At 56.3% G+C, this 19,441-nt stretch overlaps 2 protein-coding genes across 3 annotated transcripts; one reads left to right on the forward strand and one right to left on the reverse strand.

Moving 5' to 3' along the window:
- Positions 1 to 453: 453 nt before the first annotated feature.
- Positions 454 to 12,131, reverse strand: PLOD3 (procollagen-lysine,2-oxoglutarate 5-dioxygenase 3). Of its 2 annotated transcripts, none has more exons than XM_033192412.1 (19): positions 11,716 to 12,131; positions 11,245 to 11,336; positions 10,952 to 11,088; positions 10,705 to 10,868; positions 10,452 to 10,564; positions 9,725 to 9,788; positions 7,745 to 7,842; positions 7,480 to 7,581; positions 7,168 to 7,293; positions 6,886 to 7,007; positions 6,479 to 6,583; positions 6,224 to 6,349; positions 5,165 to 5,306; positions 4,964 to 5,077; positions 4,726 to 4,794; positions 3,191 to 3,295; positions 2,037 to 2,183; positions 1,247 to 1,372; positions 454 to 913 (listed from the first exon to the last, which is right to left on the reverse strand). In XM_033192412.1, the coding sequence occupies exons 1-19, from the start codon at positions 11,816 to 11,818 to the stop codon at positions 758 to 760; spliced, it is 2,211 nt and encodes a 736-aa protein (XP_033048303.1). In that variant the 5' UTR covers positions 11,819 to 12,131; the 3' UTR covers positions 454 to 757. The 2 variants fall into 2 exon arrangements, with proteins under 2 accessions (XP_033048303.1, XP_033048304.1); XM_033192413.1 differs by having other exon boundaries at positions 2,037 to 2,126; positions 11,716 to 12,123.
- A 116-nt stretch (positions 12,132 to 12,247) lies between these two features.
- On the forward strand, positions 12,248 to 19,046 carry ZNHIT1 (zinc finger HIT-type containing 1). The gene is made up of 5 exons (XM_033192414.1): positions 12,248 to 12,780; positions 17,458 to 17,628; positions 18,336 to 18,415; positions 18,532 to 18,701; positions 18,796 to 19,046. Exons 1-5 carry the CDS (start codon positions 12,759 to 12,761, stop codon positions 18,815 to 18,817), a joined length of 465 nt encoding a protein of 154 aa, XP_033048305.1. The 5' UTR covers positions 12,248 to 12,758; the 3' UTR covers positions 18,818 to 19,046.
- Positions 19,047 to 19,441: the final 395 nt, after the last annotated feature.

A 19,441-nucleotide genomic window follows, 5' to 3' on the forward strand; every position in this document is an offset into this window, starting at 1 on the left:
CACCATGTTGGCCGGGGTGGTCTCAAACTCCCAACTTCAGGTGATCCATCCACCTCAGCCTCCCAAAGTGCTGGGATTACAGGTGTGAGTCACCGCGCCCAGCTAATTTATTTTTTGTAGAGATGGAGGTCTTGCTATGCTGTCCAGGCTGGTCTTGAACTCCTGGCCTCCAGTGATCCCCCACCTGCCTCGACCTCCGGAAGTACTGGGATTACAGGTGTGAGCCACTGTGCCCAGCCTGGGAAGTCCTTCTTTTGGTCTGTGCCCTCTCACACTCTCTCCAGCTCAGGCAATACAGGGGAAGGGGAAAGTGGGAGCCAGGGAAGCTTCCAGGTTCCCACGAGGGTCTAACATTCTGCCTCTCCTTTTTCCTCTCATCTTCCCTTTTCAGGGTCTCTCCCCTCTATGCTGGTGGCAGGAGGGGAGATGGGGTTAATGGGCAGACAAATGGACTCAAGACTTACAAACTGTCCTTTAATGACAGTGAGGTTGAGGAACATTAATAATTTATCACGCGGGGAGTCCCCAGAAGCCCTGTTCCCATGAACCCCTGTGGGCGGAGGAGAGAGGTGGGGACTCTGGGTGCTTCCTGAGAAGGCCGTGTGTTGGGAGCAAGATGACATATTCAGTACAGGCACACAGAACGTGCACTCAGGAAGCAGGGAGTGAGAGAGACCGATCCCCCGACTCCCAGGATGGGGGCAAAGCCCCCTAAAAAGGCACAGTGGCAGGGCAGGTTTGGCAGAGTGGTTGAGTGTCAGGGGTCGACAAAGGACACCATGATGTAGCGTGTGCCCCGGGTCGTGGGCAGCCCCTCGTGGTAGTGGGTGAGGCGGCCGGGGTGCAGGAGTGCCCAGCCCTTCCTTGGGGACGAGATCACGCAGTCGTAGCGCAGGAAGCGGCAGCCGCCTCCCTGAAAAGAGGAGAAAGGAAATATGGAGTGAGCAGACATGGGGCCTGGGGAGCAGGCAGATACAGGGGGCAGGGCAGCCAGGCGAGGGGGCACGGTGCGGTGACAGACCAGTGCGACAAGGGAGATGGCAGATATGGGGGGCTGGGGTGCCCGTAGACAGGAAGATCCAGGGGAAGGCTGAGGCCGCCTGCCCAGAAGAGATCTAGGAGCTGACACCCACAAAATCACTGGGAAATGGGCAGGGCGGGGAGCTGGGGGTGCACGCAAGGGCTCTAGGTGGGGACCCGAGGGTCCTGAGGTGAAGCATGGGTGGGTGGTGTGGCTGGGGCGCACCTCATAGTCCAGGCCCTTGTGGTTGAGGGCGACGTTGAGGGTGAAGGTGGATGAGTCATGGTGTGGCCGCAGAGATGGCTGCTCATCTGGTCGGTAGCGAACCACAAAGTTCATCACCGCCCGCGCCTGGGAGAGAGGAGGGAAGACGCTGCGGGGACGGCTGCGAGTGCAGGATTTTTTTTTTCTTTTGTATTATTATTACTATTATTTTTGAGACAGTGTCGCTCTGTCACTCAGGCTGGAGTGCAGTGGTGTGATCTCGGCTCACTGCAACCTCTGCCTCCTGGTTTCAAGCAATTCTCATGCCTCAGCCTCCCGAGTAGCTGGGATTAGAGGCATCTGCCACCACACCCGGCTAATTTTTGTATTCTTACTAGAGACGAGGTTTCACTATCTTGGCCACGCTGGTCTTGAACTCCTGACCTTAGGTTATCCGCCCACCTCGGCCTCCCAAAGTGCTGGGATTACAGGCGTGAGCCACCAACACCTGGCCATTGCAGGGGGTCTTCAGGGAGATGATGGTCCCTGTCCAGGGAGGGGAGGGGCAGCAGGATTCCTGCGTGGGAGGGTCTTGCTGCTCACTGGCATTAGATTAGGGCCAAGCCTTGCCCCGGGTCTCAGCCTGGCTCCCTCCCTCCCCTGGGCTGCCTCCTGCAGCATCTCATTCCCCTGGGAACTAAAGTGCACGGAGCCCAAATGCTGCGGGGGCCAAAAGGGGTCTCTGTGGAGACTTCCAGCCTGGGACTGGGGTGGGGAAGGTGGGGAGGCAGCGGGCAGATGGGCGGCGCACCTTGGTGTGGTAGCCGGGAAACAGGCTCTCGGTCATGGGGCCCACATACGTCCGCAGCAGCTGCAGCCATTGGTCCTCGTACCCCACCTGCTTCATGTGGATGTCCACAGTGGGCACATTCTCGTAGCCTCCAGCCAGCCTTGAATCCTGGGGGTGGCGGGCACTGAGCCACCCACCCCTCCAGCCATGGTGCCCCCCCAAGGGCAGTCCAGCCTCCTTCCTCCTGTGCCCCAGCCTTTACACCTGTGTTCCTCTGTGTGGACCAGTCTTCTTTGCTACTTCTCAGCCTGACTCACTGCTCCTGGCCCTTCAAGTCTCAGCTAAGATGTTACCTGTCCTGTGAAGCCCCTTAGTCCTCCCAAGTCTGGGTCAAGGCTTCCCCGTGGCTTCCACTGCACCCAGGCTGCTCATCGCAGCCTTAGAAGCTGTGTGGCGGCTGCTGCTCACAGCAGGGGAGAGCTTGGCTGGCACGAGGCATTCCTGCAGTGCAAGCTAGGGCAGTGACCCAGAAACTATTTCCTCTTTTCTTTTTTTAGAGACAGAGTCTTGCTCTGTCACCCAGGCTGGAGTGCTGCAGCATGATCATAGCTCACTGCAGCCTCTAACTCTGGGGCTCAAGTGATCCTTCTGCCTCAGCCTCCTGAATAGCTGGGACCACAGGCACACGCCACCATGCCTGGCTAATTTTGTGTTTTAGTAGAGATGGGGTTTCTCCATGTTGATGAGGCTGGTCTCGAACTCTCGACCTCAGGAGATCCACCTGCCTCGGCGGCCTCCCAAAGTGCTGGGATTACAGGCGTGAGCCACCATGCCTGGCCCAAACCCAGCTAATTTTTAAATGTCTTGTAGAGACAGGCACTTGCTATGTTGCCCAGGCTGGCCTCAAACTCCCTGGCTCGAGCAATCCTCCTGCCTCAGCCTCCCAAAGTGCTAAGATTACAGGCATGAGCCACTGCGCCCAGCAGTAAATATTTCTTGAATACATGAATGAATGCAGTTGTGACCCCAGGGTCTGTCTCCCCCTTGGGGTTTTAGTAGAGAAAAACAGGGAGTTCCCCCTCTTTGCTCCCATTTTCCTGATTCCATTGTTCCTTTACCAGATCCCGCACCTCCTCCTCTGGGGAGCCCTCTGCCTTCCTCACCCAGGCCCTTACCTCATGCCGGCCGCCTGACCACTGGCCATAGTGCTCCATCTCCGCCACCAGCTCATCACACATTTGTTCTGACAGCAGTGGGAACCAGTATACGTCCGGGCATGGCTGAGGACAGGGTTGGGGAGAACAGGACTAGCTGACAGCACAGAACGGGGAAGGGGACAGGCAGTGGACAGAATGGGAAGGTTCAGGGAGGAGCAGGGAAGGCTCTGTGAGAGCAGCCAGGGACCTGCCAGGTAGGGCCTGGGGGAGTGGCAAGGCTGAGAGCCGGTATCTGGCACAGCAGAGGTGGCAGAGGGTCCTGGAGCCCCTTGTCCTGGGACAGGGGTTTCCAAACTTCCATAACAGTGCATCCCTCTTTTTTTTTTTTTTTTTTTTTTTGAGATAGGGTATTGCTCTGTCACCAGGCTGGAGTGCAGTGGCACAATCATAGCTCACTGCAGCCTCGACCTTCTGGGCTCAAGTGATCCTCCTGCCTCAGCCTCCCAAGTAGCTGGAACTACAGGCACATGTCACCATGCTAAGCTAATTTTTTTTAATTTTTTTTTGAGACAGGGTCTCGCTGTGTCACCCAGGATGGAGTGCAGTGGCATGATCTTGGCTCACTGCAACCTCCGCCTCCCAGGTTCAAGCAATTCTCCCACCTCAGCCTCCAGAGTAGCTGGGACTACAGGTGCGTGCCATCACATCTGGCTAATTTTTGTATTTTTTTTTTTTTTTTAGTAGAGACAGGGTTTTGCTATGTTCGCCGGGCTGGTCTCAAACTCCTGACCTCAAGTGATCCGCTTGCCTCGGCCTCTTGAAGTACTGGGATTACAGGCATAAGCACCACTCCTGGCCTAATTTTTTATTAAAAAAATTTTTTTTTGTAGAGACAGATTCTCGCTATGTTGCCCAGGCTGGTCTTGGACTCTTGGCCTCAACCGATCTACCCACCTCGGCCTCCCAAAGTGCTGAGATTACAGGCACGAGCCACCACGCCCGGCCCCGTTCTTCTTTAAAGATGTGATTTCAGCCAGGCGCGGTGGCTCACGCCTGTAATCCCAGCACTTTGGGAGGCTGAGGTGGGCGGATCACCTGAGGTCAGGAGTTGGAGACCAGCCTGACCAACATGGTGAAACCCCATCTCTACTAAAATACAAAAATTAGCTGGGCATAGTGGCAGGCGCCTGTAATCTCAGCTACTTCGGAGGCTGAGGCTGGAGAGTCGCTTGAACCTGGGAGGCGGAGGTTGCAGTGAGCCGAGATCATGCCATTGCACTCCAGCCTGGCAACAGAGCAAGACTGTCTCAAAAAAAAAAAAAAAGATGTGATTACATTCGTAACACCAATATACCCAATACACAGGAGAGGAGAGGCCATCTGATCAATGCCAGGTTTGGGATCAAGAGTCCTATCTGCTCGGCCTTTGCCTTCATCTTGCCTGTACAGAAAACCCTCAGACCCCTGGGGAACTCAGTGTGAAAACTTTGAATCCAGGTGGGGGCCCCCAAGAGGCAATGGCCATAAGGGCGGTGGGGGCTGCACGGGCTCACCTGCTCCACGATTCCCTCCCCTTCCAGGGCCCGGCTGTAGTTCTCATGGATGTACTGCTCCTTCCAGTCCTGCGGGAGGGTGGAGGGTACATCAGATCTGTGACCCCCTCGCTCCCAGCCCTCAGGGGACTGACCCCTCCTGCTCAGTGTCCTGCGCTGGCAGCAGCCACCACGTTTGGCGTCTTCCTTAGCACAGGGCGGGGAACCTGTGTGCTCTGGGTGCGGGGGTCCCACTCACGACAGGGTTGTCAAAGATCTGCCAGAGGTCGGGGTGCAGGTGCTCCGTGTCATATCGGGAAGTGGCCAGGAGCCGGCCAAATTCATGCTGATTGCTCAGATGGAGGAAGATGCCCTGTAGTGGGGTGGGGGTGTCCATGATGCAGGCCATGCCCTGAGTCCGGGGGGCTGCCCCCAGGCCACGCCGCACACCCGCGCTCACCTTGTCTCGAAAGCTCTTACAGAAGGCCATGTCCGGGTCCGTGTCACTGCCCGAGAACACGTCCCTCTGGGGCAGCTCCGTCCGCAGGGTATCCCCCCGGATCACATAGGCCTGCGAGATGTATGGCACGTTCCACACGCCCCTGGAGGCACCGACACCGTGGTCAGCTGGGAGGGCGGCCCCCCAAATTCTGCCCAGCTCATCCTGGGAAGTCCTTCTTCCCTTAGAGTATCGCAGTCCCTGAACATAAGGCTCCTGCATGTCCCTTGTCACGCATTGCTTGTCACAACCGCCCCATCTCCCAAAACGCAATCAGTCCCTACCCCAAGCTGTGGCACTTCTTTTTTGTTTCTTGTTTTTGGTTTTTGAGATGGAGTCTGGCTCTGTCACCTAGGCTGCAGTGTAGTGGTGTGATCTTGGCTCACTGCAACCTCCGCCTCCCAGGTTCAAGCAATTCTCCCACCTTAGCCTCCCAAATAGCTGGGATTGCAGGTGCCCGCCACCATGCCCAGCTAATTGTTGTATTTTTGGTAGAGATGGGGTTTCACCATGTTGGCCAGGCTGGTCTTGAACTCCTGACCTCAAGTGATCTGCCTGCCTCGGCCTCCCAAAGTGCTGGGATTACAGGCGTGAGCCACCACGGCCAGCCCTTGTTTTTTATTTTCTTGAGACAGGGTCTCCCTCTGTTTCTAGGCTGGAGTGCAGTGGTGCAAACATGGCTCACTGCAGCCTCAACCTCCCAAGTTCAAGTGATCCTCCCACCTCAGCCTCTGTAGTAGCTGGGACTACAGGCACGCACCACCGTGCCCATCTAATATTTTAAGTTTTTTGTAGAGACAGGATCTTGCTGTGTTGCTCAGGCTGATGTTAAACTCCCAGGCTCAAGCAGTCCTCCTACCTCGGACTCCCAAAGTGGTGGCATCAAAGGTGTGAGCCACTGCACCCGGGCTCGTGGCACCTCTGACTGGTGACCACTCCAAACCTCTGAGAGTGGGGGCCTTGGGTCTATCCGGGCCCTGGGTCGGAGGAGGTGGGGGGCTGCAGGCTGGCGGGACTCACACTCGCTTTCGCTGCACCAGCTCCACGTAGTCCTCGGAGCGGGCATAGTACTCATCGGGGCTCAGGGCGCCCCAGAAGTTGGACCACAGCTTGCCATGGCGGGACAGCATGGGGGCGATCACCTTCCTACAGACAGGCAGGGGTGAGGGCTGGGCAGACGGGAGCAGGCCTGGAGAGCCCGGTACCCAAGGCAGAAGTGGGGTTCCCAGGGCCTGTTGGGGTGCCCTCCGGCTGCGGGGAGAGGAGGTAAGCCACCTGTTCTCCTCAATGAGGATGCGCAGGGTCTGTAGGTTGGTGAGGACAGCATCAGCGTCCAGGCTGAAGTAGAACTCACACTCGGGGTCCTGCCGACACATGTCCCTGGAAGTGAGAGGCGAGCTGAGACAGTGGCGGGTGGGGAGGCAGTGTGGATGGGGGGACTGGTCCATGCCCCCAGGAGAAAAGGAGGGAGGCAGTGTCTATCGTTCCTTCCCCAGGCTCTCTGCTGTCTGGGTGAGCTGGCAAGGGCAGGGGTGACAGCGTGGGGGCTGCAAGGACGCGAATGGGGAGGCCCAGGAGGGGTTGGACGGGTGACAGGTCAGGTGAGGGCCAGGCATCAGGTGGCAGCAACCCCCACCCTGCACCCTCATCCCACCCCCTCCTCCCCCCAAGCACCCGCTCACATGGCCATGTCCCTGGCCTCGCCTGGGCTCAGAGCCTCCTCCGGCCCTACCAGCTTCACAGCTGCGAAGTGGTCCTGGAGCTGTGGCCAGGAGTCAGCGATGTGGGGCTCATGGAAGACCTCCTGGGAGGGGATGACATAGGGGGATGGGCTCAGAGGGCAGGGAGGCGGCACCTGAGGTATGGGGGGTGCAGGAAGATGGGGGTAGGGGCACGGGAGTTCTGATCAGGGCAGGGGAAGGGTCCCTCGGGAGAGGCTCCAAGATGGGGGGAGGCGGTCTCACGTTGTTGTGCAGAAAAAGGGTGACCCTGTCAGGGGGATAGTCCAGGAGCAGCAGCCACTGCAGGAAGCGGGGCAGAAACGGAGTAGGCTGTTCCACAAACACGGCCAGAAACACCCGGGGGGGAGGCTGGAAGATGCAACACACATGGGCTCAGAGGGAAGCCTGGACTTCTCCGTTGCCCCCACCCACCCTCCACCCTGACAGGTGCGGGGACCCAGAAGCGATGGCCCCACCACCACCCAGCCCACTGTCCTTGCGCCTCCTACTCAGCATGCTGCCCTCTCGTGCCCCTTCCCGGCACCCCCACCTCACCTGCCCCCCCGGGAGTGTCCTCCGGTCCCGGTTGCAGAAACCACAGCCTCCCTCAGGAGTCCAGCCGTTGGGGACGTAGTTTCCCAGGTAGTTGAGCTGCAGCTGTTGGGGAGAGACTGAGGCTGAGTGGCTGAGGCCTCCAGGGGTGGAGGTGGGGATCAGGCACCTCTGGTATGGGGGCTGGGAAGGGCTGGCTTCTCAGAAAGGTTGGAGGTGCCCAGGGGTTGGGGCAGGGCAGGGCGGCGGTTGAGACCACTGGTGGAACCTTAGTGGGACCGTTTCCATGGACGACAACGGGGAGCGTGTCATAGGCCACATTCCGGATACGCACACGGTTCCGATCAAACTTTAAAACCACTTCATCTGGGGAAGAAAAAGGCCAGGCTTCAGACTCCCTTTCTCTGGAAGCTGCCAAGCAACATATTTTTCTAAATATGGGGTCCCATATTCTCCAGGGAATAAAGGGACACCAGGGCCATCCTAGAGCGTCCCTCGTTGTGGGGCAGGAACCTTTGGGTTCTGACCAGGCTGCTGGCCCAGAGAGCTCCACTGCCTACTACCTGCGTGATCACATCGCAGCTGGGTGAGGCAGGATGAGTTGAGCTGGGGTCCACCAGGAGCCTCAGCATCCCTACCCCTCCTCATATTCTCCCTCTCTCCCCACCATTTTTTTTTTTTTTTTTTTTTTTTTGAGATGGAGTCTCACTCTGTCGCCCAGGCTGGAGTGCGATGGTGCGGTCTTGGCTCATTGCTACCTCCGCCTCCTGGGTTCAAATGATTCTCTTGCCTCAGCATCCTGGCTAGCTGACACTATAAGCACATACCACCATACTTGGCTAATTTTTGTATTTGTATTTTTTGTTTTTTATTCTGAGATGGAGTCTCACTCCTATCACGCAGGCTGGAGTGCAGTGGCGCGATCTTGGCTCATTGCAACCTCCACCTCCTGGGTTCAAGCGATTCTCCTTCCTTAGCCTCCCAGGTAGCTGGGATTACAGGCACACACCACCACGCCCGGCTAATTTTTGTATTTTTAGTAGAGACGGGGTTTCGCCATGTCGACCAGGCTGGCCTTGAACTCCTGACCTCAGGTGATCCACCTGTCCTGACCTCAGGTGATCAGTCCTGCCAAAGTGCTAGGATTACAGGCATGAGCCACCACACCCGGCCTAATTTTTGTATTTTTAGTAGAGACAGAGTTTCACTATGTTGGCCAGACTGGTCTCAAACTTCTGACGTCATGATCTGCCCGCCTTGGCCTTCCAAAGTGCTGGGATTACAGACATGAGCCACCACACCTAGCCTCCTTTTTTTTGTTTTTTTTTTGAGGGAGTCTCACTCTGTCGCCCAGGCAGGAGTCACTGCAACTTCCGCCTCCTGGGTTCCAGTGATTCTCCTGCCTCAGCCTTCTGAATAGCTGGGATTACAGGTGCCCGCCACCACGCCCGGCTCATTTTTGTACTTTTTTGTAGTAGAGACGGGTTTCTGCTATGTTGGCTAGGCTGGTCTCTAACTCCTGACCTCAAGTGATCCTCCTGCCTTGGCTTCCCAAAATTCTGGGATTATAGGTATGAGGCACCGTGCCTGGCCTCTCTCTGTCCATTCTCCCCATCCCGAGGCAAGTCACCAACCCCTCCACAAGCTGCTTTCCTCACCTGTACAAGAAGCATAACCAGGGACCTTCCCTTTGTTAAACGAAATCACAGAAGTAGGCCGGGCACAGTGGCTCACGCCTGTAATCCCAGCACTTTGGGAGGCCGAGGCAGGAGGATCACCTGAGGTTGGGAGTTCGAGACTAGCCTGGCCAACATGGTTGGAACCTGTCTCTACTAAAAATACAAAATTAGCTGGGCGTGGTGGCGCATGCCTGTAATCCCAGCTACTCGGGAGGCTGAGGCAGGAGAATCACTTGAACCCGGGAGGCGGAGATTGCGGTGAGCTGAGATTGGACTATTGCACTCCAGCGCAGGCAACAAAGCGAAACTCCATTAAAAAAAAAAAAAAAAGCCCCTGGCCTGGTGCCTAGGCGCAGCATGTATGCAACAGATGCCAGACACATTTTTGCCTCCCTTGCTTCTAGTACCATCAGCACAGTGCAACTCACACAACCCGCCACTCAGACACCCAATAAAACCACATAGAGGTGGACTTAGATCAGCCCAGCTCCTCCAGAAGCCTCTCCCAGCTCAAGACCCCTAGCTGCAGAGGCTGCGCACTGCCCACCTGCGGCTGTCTTCCTCCTCACCTAAAGCCCCGTTGAGGTTCTGAAAGATCCGAGATTTATGATCCAGATTAAGGCTGAGTTTCTCCTAAATGGAATGGGATGCGATAGAGTGGTTAAAATGGAAGGAGCAGGAAGGACATCATTTCTCTTTTCTCTCTCTCTCTTTTTTTCTCTTGCTTTGTTGCTTAGGCTGGAGTGCAATGGCATGATCTCAGCTCACTGCAATCTCTGCCTCCCAGTTCAAGCGATTCTCCTGCTTCAGCCTCCCAAGTAACTGGGACTACAGGAGAGTGCCACCATGCCTGGCTACTTTTTGTATTTTTAGTAGAGACAGGGTTTCACCATGTTAGCCAGGCTGGTCTTAAACTCCCGACCTCAGGTGACCCACGAGCCTCGGCCTCCCAAAGTGCTGGGATTACAGGCGTGAGCCACTGTGCTTTTTCTTTTTTGTGAGAGACAAAGTCTCATTCTGTCACTGACGCTGGAGTGCAGTGGTGCAAAACATCCTCAAACTCCTGGGCTCAAGTGATCGTCCCACCTCAGCCTCCCAAGTAGCTGGGATTACAGGCATACACCATGAAGTCTGGCTAATTTTTTTTTTTTTTTTTTTTTTTTTTGTAGAGTTGAGGTCTCAACTATGTTGTCCAGGCTGGTCTTGAATTCCTGGGCTCAAGCAATCCTCCTGCCTAAGCCTCCCAAAGCGCTTAGACATGGGATGTGGGATGCGCCCACTCCTCTGTCTTCCTACCCTCAGTCCTGGGTCTAGGTAGAGCCGTGTGTAGAACAGCTGGTCATCGTCATCATCCTTGTACTTCCACTGGCGCACGATCTGGTGGATGGTGGTGGCAAAGCCGATGAATCCTGGTGGGGAGGGGAAGTGTTGACCCCGAGACTCCCAGGGTCCCAGGGCCTGTCCCCCAGGCCCTCTCCAGCCCTCAGGCACCTTTAACACTCTGTCCCACCGCTCTTGGCCCCTCTGCCTTGGGCACCTTGCCACTCACCACCAGAGTTGAGGAAGCGCTTCCCCGTGCCCACCTCAGGGTACTGCTCCGCCAGCCCCCACTCGGGCCAGCAGAAGCTCTCCGCAGAGAAGAGCAGGCGGCTGCCACTCTGGACGAACTTCTTCAGCAGCTCTGAGGGGCTGCCGGCCAGAATCACATCATAGCTGGGTGAGGAAGGGGAGGATGAGCAGGGGTCCACTGGGAACCTCAGCATCCTTACCTTGCTCCCTATCCCCAGCCCTGTTACCTGTCCACAAACATGATGATCATATCCTCCCGGTCAGCGTATTTCTCCATTTCCTTCTTGAGCCACCGGACCTTCTGTCCTCCACCGACTGTTCGGGCCACATCACCCCCTCGCCACTCCTCTCCCAGGCCCAGGGTCTGTGGAGAAGACGCCTCATGCCAGGCAAAGGGTGGGGAGTTGTGGAGGGGGGGGAGGGAGCTCCTGACCAGGCTCACCGTGGGGACCTGGGCATCCAGACTTCAGCCCACCCCTCCCGCTGGGACCCCCTCCCAGGGGCGTTTCCCTCTCCTCACCCGCACGGTGTAGTTGAAGAATTCTGCAGAGCGCAGGAAACGCAGGTACCCCTCGGTTTCAGCTGTGGCCACAGTCATCACCAGCAGCTTCTCTGTTACCAGAGGGAATTGGCACTTGGGATCCACCGCCCAGCTCCGGGCCCCACGTGCTTTGCTGTCCTCCCTCTCACTCGACTTCCCTCCCTTTCTTCCTTCCCATTCTTAAACTCTTCTCACCCAGGAACACTCTGACCCCAGGGAGGACAGGGTGGGAGTGGCGCCCAGGAATTCCGAGTCCGTTCGCACAGGGAGGCTGGACACCTCAGTTCAGAGTGGTAATGGGCAAGGGGCTTGGCGCGACTCAGCCCCAAGAGCACGCTGGGCGGCGGACGGGCCAGACACCTCCTCGAGCCCCCGACCCTCTCCGGGCCAGGCTGGCAGGCACGTCAGCCTCTGCCCCCTCGGCCACGCGGGGCCTCCCCGGGCTCTCACCTGGGTTGACCGGGTCTCGGCCCCGGGGCCGGTCGGAGGCTGAGGCCGCAGGGGGCAGCAGCAGCAGCAGCAGGAGCCGGAGTCCTCGCCCCGAGGAGGTCATGGTGGGGAGCGGGCCCAGACAGCACCCAGGATCCTGGGACCTCAGCTACGCGCCTGGATCCCAGCTCCGGAGGGGAGCTCCTGGAAGGGGGACCTCGGGCTGCTGTGCAGCCGCCGCGGGGAGCAGCTGGGCTGGGGCCACGCCCTGGAAAAAAGGCGTATCCGGAGGCTGCAGAAAGCTCCAGATGTCGGCGCCGCAGACAAGGCGAGGATTGTCCCGGGCGCACGGGAGGCGGGGGAGGGGCGGCAGCTCGGGCCGGCGGGCGGGAGACAGGGACTCTGGGCCGAGCCCCCCGCTTTACACATGTGGAAGCTGAAACCTGGACAGGGGAAGTGACCCCTGGCGGTGGGTCCGGAGGGACGCGGGGGCGGGTCCTGGCAGCAGCCCTGCCGGGAGAGTGCGGGCGGAAGACAGGGAGAGCGAGGGGGTGGCGGCGACAAGGAGGGAAGAAGCCCAGGAGTCCACCGCGGGACGGAGGCCTGGGGGAACTGGGAGCTGAGCTTTCTGCAGAGGGCCACTAGGAGCCTCGGATTGCCCACGGAAGCCAGTCCGCTGGGATCAAAGCCACTTTCTTTGACAGGCCAGCCCACTTCCTTTTCTGCCCGGGGAGAAGCTCCAGGGTCTGCCTTTGTGATCAGAGCATCTTCACAAGGACCAAAGGAAAATAAGGTTTCTGGTGAGAACACCGTGAGCACATCTTTAAAATGACCCATTCCGTGGCTCCTACAAGATTTTACACCTCCACACTGAGGCCGGAAGTACTTTTGCCCCTATAAAACATGGCGAAAAGCTTTCTTGTCTCCAAGGAAACGCCACGTAATGAATCAAAGCGGTGGCGCACGCGCAGAAGTACAAGCCACCGGAAGTGATGGTGCCCCTACCAAAGTCGTGGGTTTAGTACGCGTGCGCAGCAGTCTCTTCCGACAGTTGTGTTGTGCAAATGGTGGAGAAGAAAACTTCGGGTATGTGAGCCCCCGCGGTTCGCCCCCTTCCCCTTCCCAAGTCCAAACCAGTCCTAGAATTTTCTTACCTAGTCATTCCTCTTTTTTTTTTCTTTTGAGACGTGATCTCGCTCTTTCACCTAGGCTGGAGTGCAGTGACGTAGTCATAACTCACTACAGCCTCGAACTACTGGGATCAAACCATCCTCCCATCTCAGCCTCCCGAGTGGCTGGAGCTGAAGGCATGAGGCACCACGCCTGGCTAATTTTTAATTTGTTATGTGGTAACGGGCTCTCTTTATGTTGCCCAGGTTGGTCTCCAACTGTTGGCCTCAAAGCGATCCTGCCGCGTGGGCCTTCCAAGGTGCTGGGATTACAGGCGTGAGCTGCCGCGCCCGGCCCCAGCTATTCCTCTTAAATCCCTTCCTTAGCCCTCGGGTCCTGGCGTTGACCCTTCATTCACGTTTTATTGATGCCTGCTCCAAACCGGGCGCTGGGGATGAAGAGGAGAAAGATCCCTGTTATCCAAGCATTGGCTTTTTCTGGAAGGGGGACAGAAACGCAGACCTACCACTGTATTTCACTGTGATTTGTGCTATGGCAGAGGGAGGCACAGCGCCTGGGAACAGGGAGGCGTGGCATCTAGCCCAGGGAGGCAGGGGACTGTGAAAGCTTGAAGGAAAAACGAAAAAGCTTGAATTGAATCTTGAAAGTCTAGTTAGGAAAAAAAAAACAAAATACGCCGGGTGCGGTGGCTCAAGCCTGTAATCCCAGCACTTTGGGAGGCCGAGACGGGCGGATCACGAGGTCAGGAGATCGAGACCATCCTGGCGAACACGGTGAACCCCGTCTCTACTAAAAAAAAAAAAAAAAAAAAATACAAAAAAAAACTAGCCGGGCGAGGTGGCGGGTGCCTGTAGTCCCAGCTACTCGGGAGGCTGAGGCGGGAGAATGGCGTAAACCCGGGAGGCGGAGCTTGCAGTGAGCTGAGATCCGGCCACTGCACTCCAGCCTGGGCGACAGAGCGAGACTCCGTCTCAAAAAAAAAAAAGAAAGTCTAGTTAGGATTTCTCTCAGTGGGAACCTCACGTGCAAAGGCAGTAAAACAAGAAAAAACCTAGTCCCTTAGGAAACCAAGTCCACAGTTTGGATCTTACAGAGTGATAAGAAAGGATGGAAAACTGAGGAAAGGTTACATTTTGAAAGGCATTATACACACTGCCCAGGAGTTTGAACTCTGTGGGGAAGCATTGGAGAGCTAGCAAAGGCTTTTTTAAGATGGAGTCTCGCTGTGTCACCCAGGCTGGAATGCAGTGATTCTATAGAGCTCACTGCAGCCTCAACCTCCCATGCTCAAGTGATTCTTCTGCCTCAGCCACCTGAGTAGCTGGAAGTACAGGTGGGTGCAGGCCACCATGCTGGGCTAGTTTTTACATTTTTTGTTGAGATGGGTGTCTCACTATGTTGCCCAGGCTGGTCTTGAACTCCTGAGCTCAGATGATCCTTCTGCCTCCGCCTTCCAAAATGCTAGGATTACAGGCATGAGCCACTGCACTTGGCCCTTTCGGTTTTTCTTTTCTTTTTTTTTTTTTTTTTGAGATGGAGTCTCGTTCTGTCCCCCAGGCTGGAGTGCAGTGGCGCAACCTCGGTTCACTGCAAGCTCCGCCTCCTGGGTTCACAGCATTCTCCGGCCTCAGCCTCACAAGTAACTGGGACTACAGGCGCCCGCCACCACACCCAGCTTATTTTTTGTATTTTTAGTAAGGACAGGTTTTCACCGTGTTAGCCAGGATGGTCTTGATCTCCTGACCTCATGATCCGCCTGCCTCGGCCCCCCAAAATGCCAGGATTACAGGCTTGAGCCACTGCACTTGGCCCTCAGTTTTTCAAAGGCATCGCAGTCTCCCAGCCATTACTTTTTTCATGTTGGCCTCAAGGCCTGAAACACCCTGCTGTCTCCCCTAGCCAGGCCATTCACCAGTTAGGCCTTAACCTAGACTTACCTTCTTCTGGGAGGTCTTCCCTGACTACTCCAAGGCCAGGTTGGGTGTTTCTGTCCTGGGCTCCGCAGCACTTTATACTTCCGTATCCTAGCCTACCCCATGGTGTACTTTCTTTGTTTGTTTGATTAATCATTTGTGTTGGCCACTGGACTGTAAGCTTTTGCATCCCTAGAACGTAGAGCACTGCCTGGCATTTGGAAGGGAGACAGAGTAGTACGGTGATCACAATCATGGTTTTTTTGTTTGTTTGGTTTTGGGTTTTTTGTTTTTTGTTTTTTTTTGAAACAGGGTCTTGCTCTGTCGCCCAGGCTGGAGTGCAGTGGCACAAACACAGCTCACTGCAGCCTTGAGCTCCTGGGCTCAGTCAATCCTCCCGCCTCAGCCTCCTGAATAGCTGGGACTACAGGTGTGTGCCACCACGCCCGGCTAATTTTTGTATTTTTTTGTAGAAACGGGATTTTGCCATGTTGCCCAGGCTGGCCTCAAACTCCTGGGCTCAAGCCATCTACCCACCTTGGCCTCCCAAAGTGCTGAGATAACAGGCATGAGCCACTGCGCCTGGCAAGGTCATGCTTTTTGATGCTGGGCAGTTCTTTGACTTCTGACCTGGACACTTGCTAGCTGTGTGAACTTTGGACACATTTCTTAATCTTTGAATGTTGGTAAGTTGGGGATGGAATGATACTGTCCCGTACAGCTGTTATAAGGGTTAAACGGTTCAAGCGATGCAAAGAGCTGAGCACGGTGCCTGGCTCATAGTAAGTGTCCAACAAGTGATAGCTACTGGGGCTGCTGCTGTTATTGTTATGGTTAACAGGTGGTTAACGAATAAAGAGATATATTATGTAAAATTATCAGAATCTGGCAAACAGCTGATAAGGCAATGAGGAAGAGGTTTTTTGTTTTTTGTTTTTGAGCCAGGGTCTCGCTCTGTCACCCAGGCCGGAGTGCAGTGGCGCGATCTCAGCTCACTGCAACCTCCACCTCCCAGGTTCAAGCGATTCTTGTGCCTCAGCCTCCTGAGTAGCTGGGGTTACAGGCATGTGCCACCACGCACCGCTAATTTTTGTATTTTTAGTAGAGACCAGGTTTCACCACACCGGCCAGGTTGGTCTCGAACTCCTGACCTGAAGTGATCTGCCTACTTCAGCCTCCGAAAGTGCTGGGATTGCATGGGTGAGCCACTATGTCCAGCTGAGGAAAGAGATTTAAAATAACTTCTAGGTTTCTAGTTTGGATGTCTGCATAGACGGTTCTATTCGCTTAGAGAGAATCTGCAGGAGAAGCAGATTTGGATGGGAAATTTTTTTTTAATTTTGAGTTGCAGTGTCCACGGAGCCAGTCGGTGACTTTTTTCTTTTTTTACCTTTTTTTGTTTTGTTTTGTTTTGGGGACAGTCTTGCTCTGCGACTCAGGCTGGAGTGCAGCGGTGTGATTACGGCTTGCTGCACACTGCAGCCTCAACCTCCCAGACCCATGCAATCCTCCCACCACAGCCGCCCAAGTAGCTGGGACTGTAGGCGTGTGCAGCCACGCCCAGCTTATTTTTCAATTTTTTGTAGAGATGGGGTTTGTCTATGCTGCCCAGGCTGGTTTCTAACTCCTGGCATTAAGTGATCCTTTAGCCTCCCAAAGTGCTGAGATTACAGGCGTGTGCCACCATGCCTGGCCTCACCAGGCACTGGCTGCATGGCCAGTTCTGGAGCCTGGGAGCAGGTTCTGGGTTGAGGGAGTCACCCTGGGAGTTATTTGCTTGTGGGTGATCATCAGAGCCCTTTGTTTGGGTTCGAAATCCCAGGAAGAGTGCGTAGACTGAGCAGAGAAGAGGGCCAGCCACCTCCATAGAGGCAGGGAGAGCAGCCGAGCTGGAGCCGGAGGATTGCTAGACATGGAGAAGGCCTGCAGTCTTGTCAAGGAAGCAAGCAAAGGGTCTCTTTCTACTCGATGAAGGTAGTCAGCACCGCCACAGGGTGGACAGGGCTCAGGTCCCAGGAGGTGGAGGAGGAGGAGGAAGGCACGCTGGAGCCCCAGGTGTGGGTGGTCCCCCCATGGATGGCCAGGCAGGTGTCAGATTTTGGGGGTCCAGGAGAGGATGGGAGGTGAAGAAGCAACACTGTCACATGAGTTATTCTGAAGGAGAAGGAGCCGTGAAGCCAAGTAGACATACGAGTGTTACCAGCTTTTTGATGGAAAGGAAAGTGCCGGTTGAGGAGGAGGGGTTGAAGATGGAAGAGGGAAGGGATGGGCTAGAGGTGAAGGCTCAGGTTCAGTGGTGGGACTTAGGGGGCCCCGGGGCAGGGGTGTGCCCACTTGGCATCATGTTTGCGGGTGGGTGGCCTGGAAGAGGAGTGTGTCCAAGCGTGGGTGGCCCCTGGTTCCTTTGAGGTAGGAGGTGAGATGCTGAGCGTGAGGGCCATGTGCATTGAGGGCTCAGGACAACCTGGAAGCCCTAGGGTACCGTGACCTCCCCAGTCTGCAGTGAGCTGTCTCCAGGAGGGGGCTCCTGGAGAAAACAGGCGGGAGAGACTGAAAGGGTCTCAGCTGGCGGGGTAGGAAGCATGGGCCCGGGGGCTGGCCTGGAAGAAGACGAGAGCTGCAGCTTCCACCCTGGGTGCCTTCCTTGCCCTGCCCAGAGCTGCAGCCACACTGCTGTTTCTCAGAAGCCCTGTAACTTTGTGTGCCCTGCCCCATCCAGTTCGCTCCCAGGATCCCGGGCAGAGGCGGGTGCTGGACCGGGCAGCCCGGCAGCGTCGCATCAACCGGCAGCTGGAGGCCCTGGAGAATGACAACTTCCAGGATGACCCCCACGCAGGACTCCCTCAGCTCGGCAAGAGGCTGCCTCAGTTTGATGATGACGCGGACACTGGTGAGGCGGATGGAGGAGGAAGCGGGGGATGGGACTGAGAGGAGGGCAGGAGAGTCCGCCCAACTCAGGCTGCGGGAGGACCCAGGAGCTCCTGGTGCCTCTGCCGGTGACTGGCTCCCATGGCTGTGAGCAACCACACCCCCTTTCTGTGCCTCAGTTTCCTCTCATGTATGTGAAATAAACAAGAGAGACTGGATGAGCTCTGACGTGAAGCCTTAGGCTTGGGGGCATGGAGGTGACGGTCGGCTGGGATTGGAGAATTGCAGTGGAGGGCAGAGGCTGGTAGTGAGGGACCGACTTACAGCCAGGAGGGCAGGGCCAGGTGTGGTGGCTCACGCCTATAATCCCAGCACTTTGGGAGGCTAAGGTAGGCAGATCACTTGAGGTCAGGAGTTCAAGACCAGCCTGGCCAACATGGTGAAACCACATCTCTACTGAAAATACAAAAACAAAATTAGCCAGGCATGGTGGTGGACACCTGTAATCCCAGCTACTCAGGAGGCCAAGGCAAGAGAATCACTTGAACCCAGGAGATGGAGGTTGCAGTGAGCCAAGATTGCACCACTGCACTCCAGCCTGGGTGACAGAGTGAGACTCTGTCTCAAAAAAAGAACCAGGAGGGCACATGGGCATGGGGAGTGATGAACCAGAGAAAGCTGCTGTCTTTCTGGGCAAGTGCCAAGCAACTGATCGCCTTTGACCCCTAGGAAAGAAAAAGAAGAAAACCCGAGGTGATCATTTTAAACTTCGCTTCCGAAAAAACTTTCAGGCCCTGCTGGAGGAGCAGGTGAGAGGAGGGTCGGCCTGGGAGGACCTCACAGGGAAGGGGTGAGCCTGGCCCCAGCAGGTGTTTGCTGCGCGGGTGGGTGGAGGAGTCTTAGAGCCAGCCCCTTGTCTCTGCAGAACTTGAGTGTGGCTGAGGGCCCCAACTACCTGACGGCCTGTGCGGGACCCCCATCGCGGCCCCAGCGCCCCTTCTGTGCTGTCTGCGGCTTCCCTTCCCCCTACACCTGTGTCAGCTGCGGTGCCCGGTACTGCACTGTGCGCTGTCTGGGGACCCACCAGGAGACCAGGTGAGCATGAGACCTGCTGTCCACATCCACTCCCTCCTTCCCACAGCCTCCCCAGACCTCTCTCCCCTCATCCTGGCTTCCTCTCTGTCTGCAGGTGTCTGAAGTGGACTGTGTGAGCCAGGGCATTCCCAGAGAGGAAGCGCCGCTGTACACTGCCCAGCCTTCAGAAAGACAGTTTCATCACCCAATGGAGGGGGAGCTCTTCCTGGACCAAGGGAGGAGCCGCTCATTCACCCAACGAAACTGTGTCTTACCTGTCAGGAAAGACCAACCTCACTCCTGGGAACTGTCTGGCAGGTAGGCTGGGCCCCCAGTGCTGTTAGAATAAAGAGCCTCGTGCTGGAATCCTGCCTGTGTGGTCGTGGTGTGTTTGAGGTGATGGCAATGGGTCACCTGTCTCTCCTGCTCACGGCTCCATCTCTCTTCTTCCTGCCTCCCACTCACCCCTGCCACTGTCCACCCCTCTGTGTCCCTGATCATGAGAGATTCTGTCCCATTCTCCTGCCACCCCCGAGCCCCTGCCCTCCTTGGCTACTTCTCTAAGTCTTTTTGGTTATTGATTTAGTTGTTAAAACTATTTTATTTATTTATTAGAGACAGGGTCTCACGCTGTAACCCAGGCTGGAGTGCAGTGGTGCGGTCTCGGCTCACTGCAACCTTCGCCTCCCAGGTTCAAGGGATTCTCCTGCCTCAGCCTCCCAAGTAACGGGGATTACAGGTGCCCACTACCATGCCCAACT

The sequence above is a fragment of the Trachypithecus francoisi genome, unplaced genomic scaffold, assembly GCF_009764315.1.
Source record: "Trachypithecus francoisi isolate TF-2019V2 unplaced genomic scaffold, Tfra_2.0 Lachesis_group4, whole genome shotgun sequence".
In the NCBI taxonomy this organism is placed as follows: domain Eukaryota; kingdom Metazoa; phylum Chordata; class Mammalia; order Primates; family Cercopithecidae; genus Trachypithecus; species Trachypithecus francoisi.

What these genes read in the sequence shown, in the direction of transcription:
- PLOD3 (XM_033192412.1), bottom strand. Translation starts at nt 11,818, where the DNA reads ATGACCTCCTCGGGGCGAGGACTCCGGCTCCTGCTGCTGCTGCTGCTG. An exon ending in CCGAGACCCGGTCAACCCAG is followed by an intron (nt 11,337 to 11,715) that starts GTGAGAGCCCGG and finishes CTCTGGTAACAG; the next exon opens with AGAAGCTGCTGGTGATGACT. An exon ending in ACAAGGGCCTGGACTATGAG is followed by an intron (nt 914 to 1,246) that starts GTGCGCCCCAGC and finishes TCCTCTTTTCAG; the next exon opens with GGAGGCGGCTGCCGCTTCCT.
- ZNHIT1 (XM_033192414.1), top strand. Translation starts at nt 12,759, where the DNA reads ATGGTGGAGAAGAAAACTTCGG. An exon ending in TGATGATGACGCGGACACTG is followed by an intron (nt 17,629 to 18,335) that starts GTGAGGCGGATG and finishes TTTGACCCCTAG; the next exon opens with GAAAGAAAAAGAAGAAAACC. An exon ending in GGGACCCACCAGGAGACCAG is followed by an intron (nt 18,702 to 18,795) that starts GTGAGCATGAGA and finishes CTCTGTCTGCAG; the next exon opens with GTGTCTGAAGTGGACTGTGT.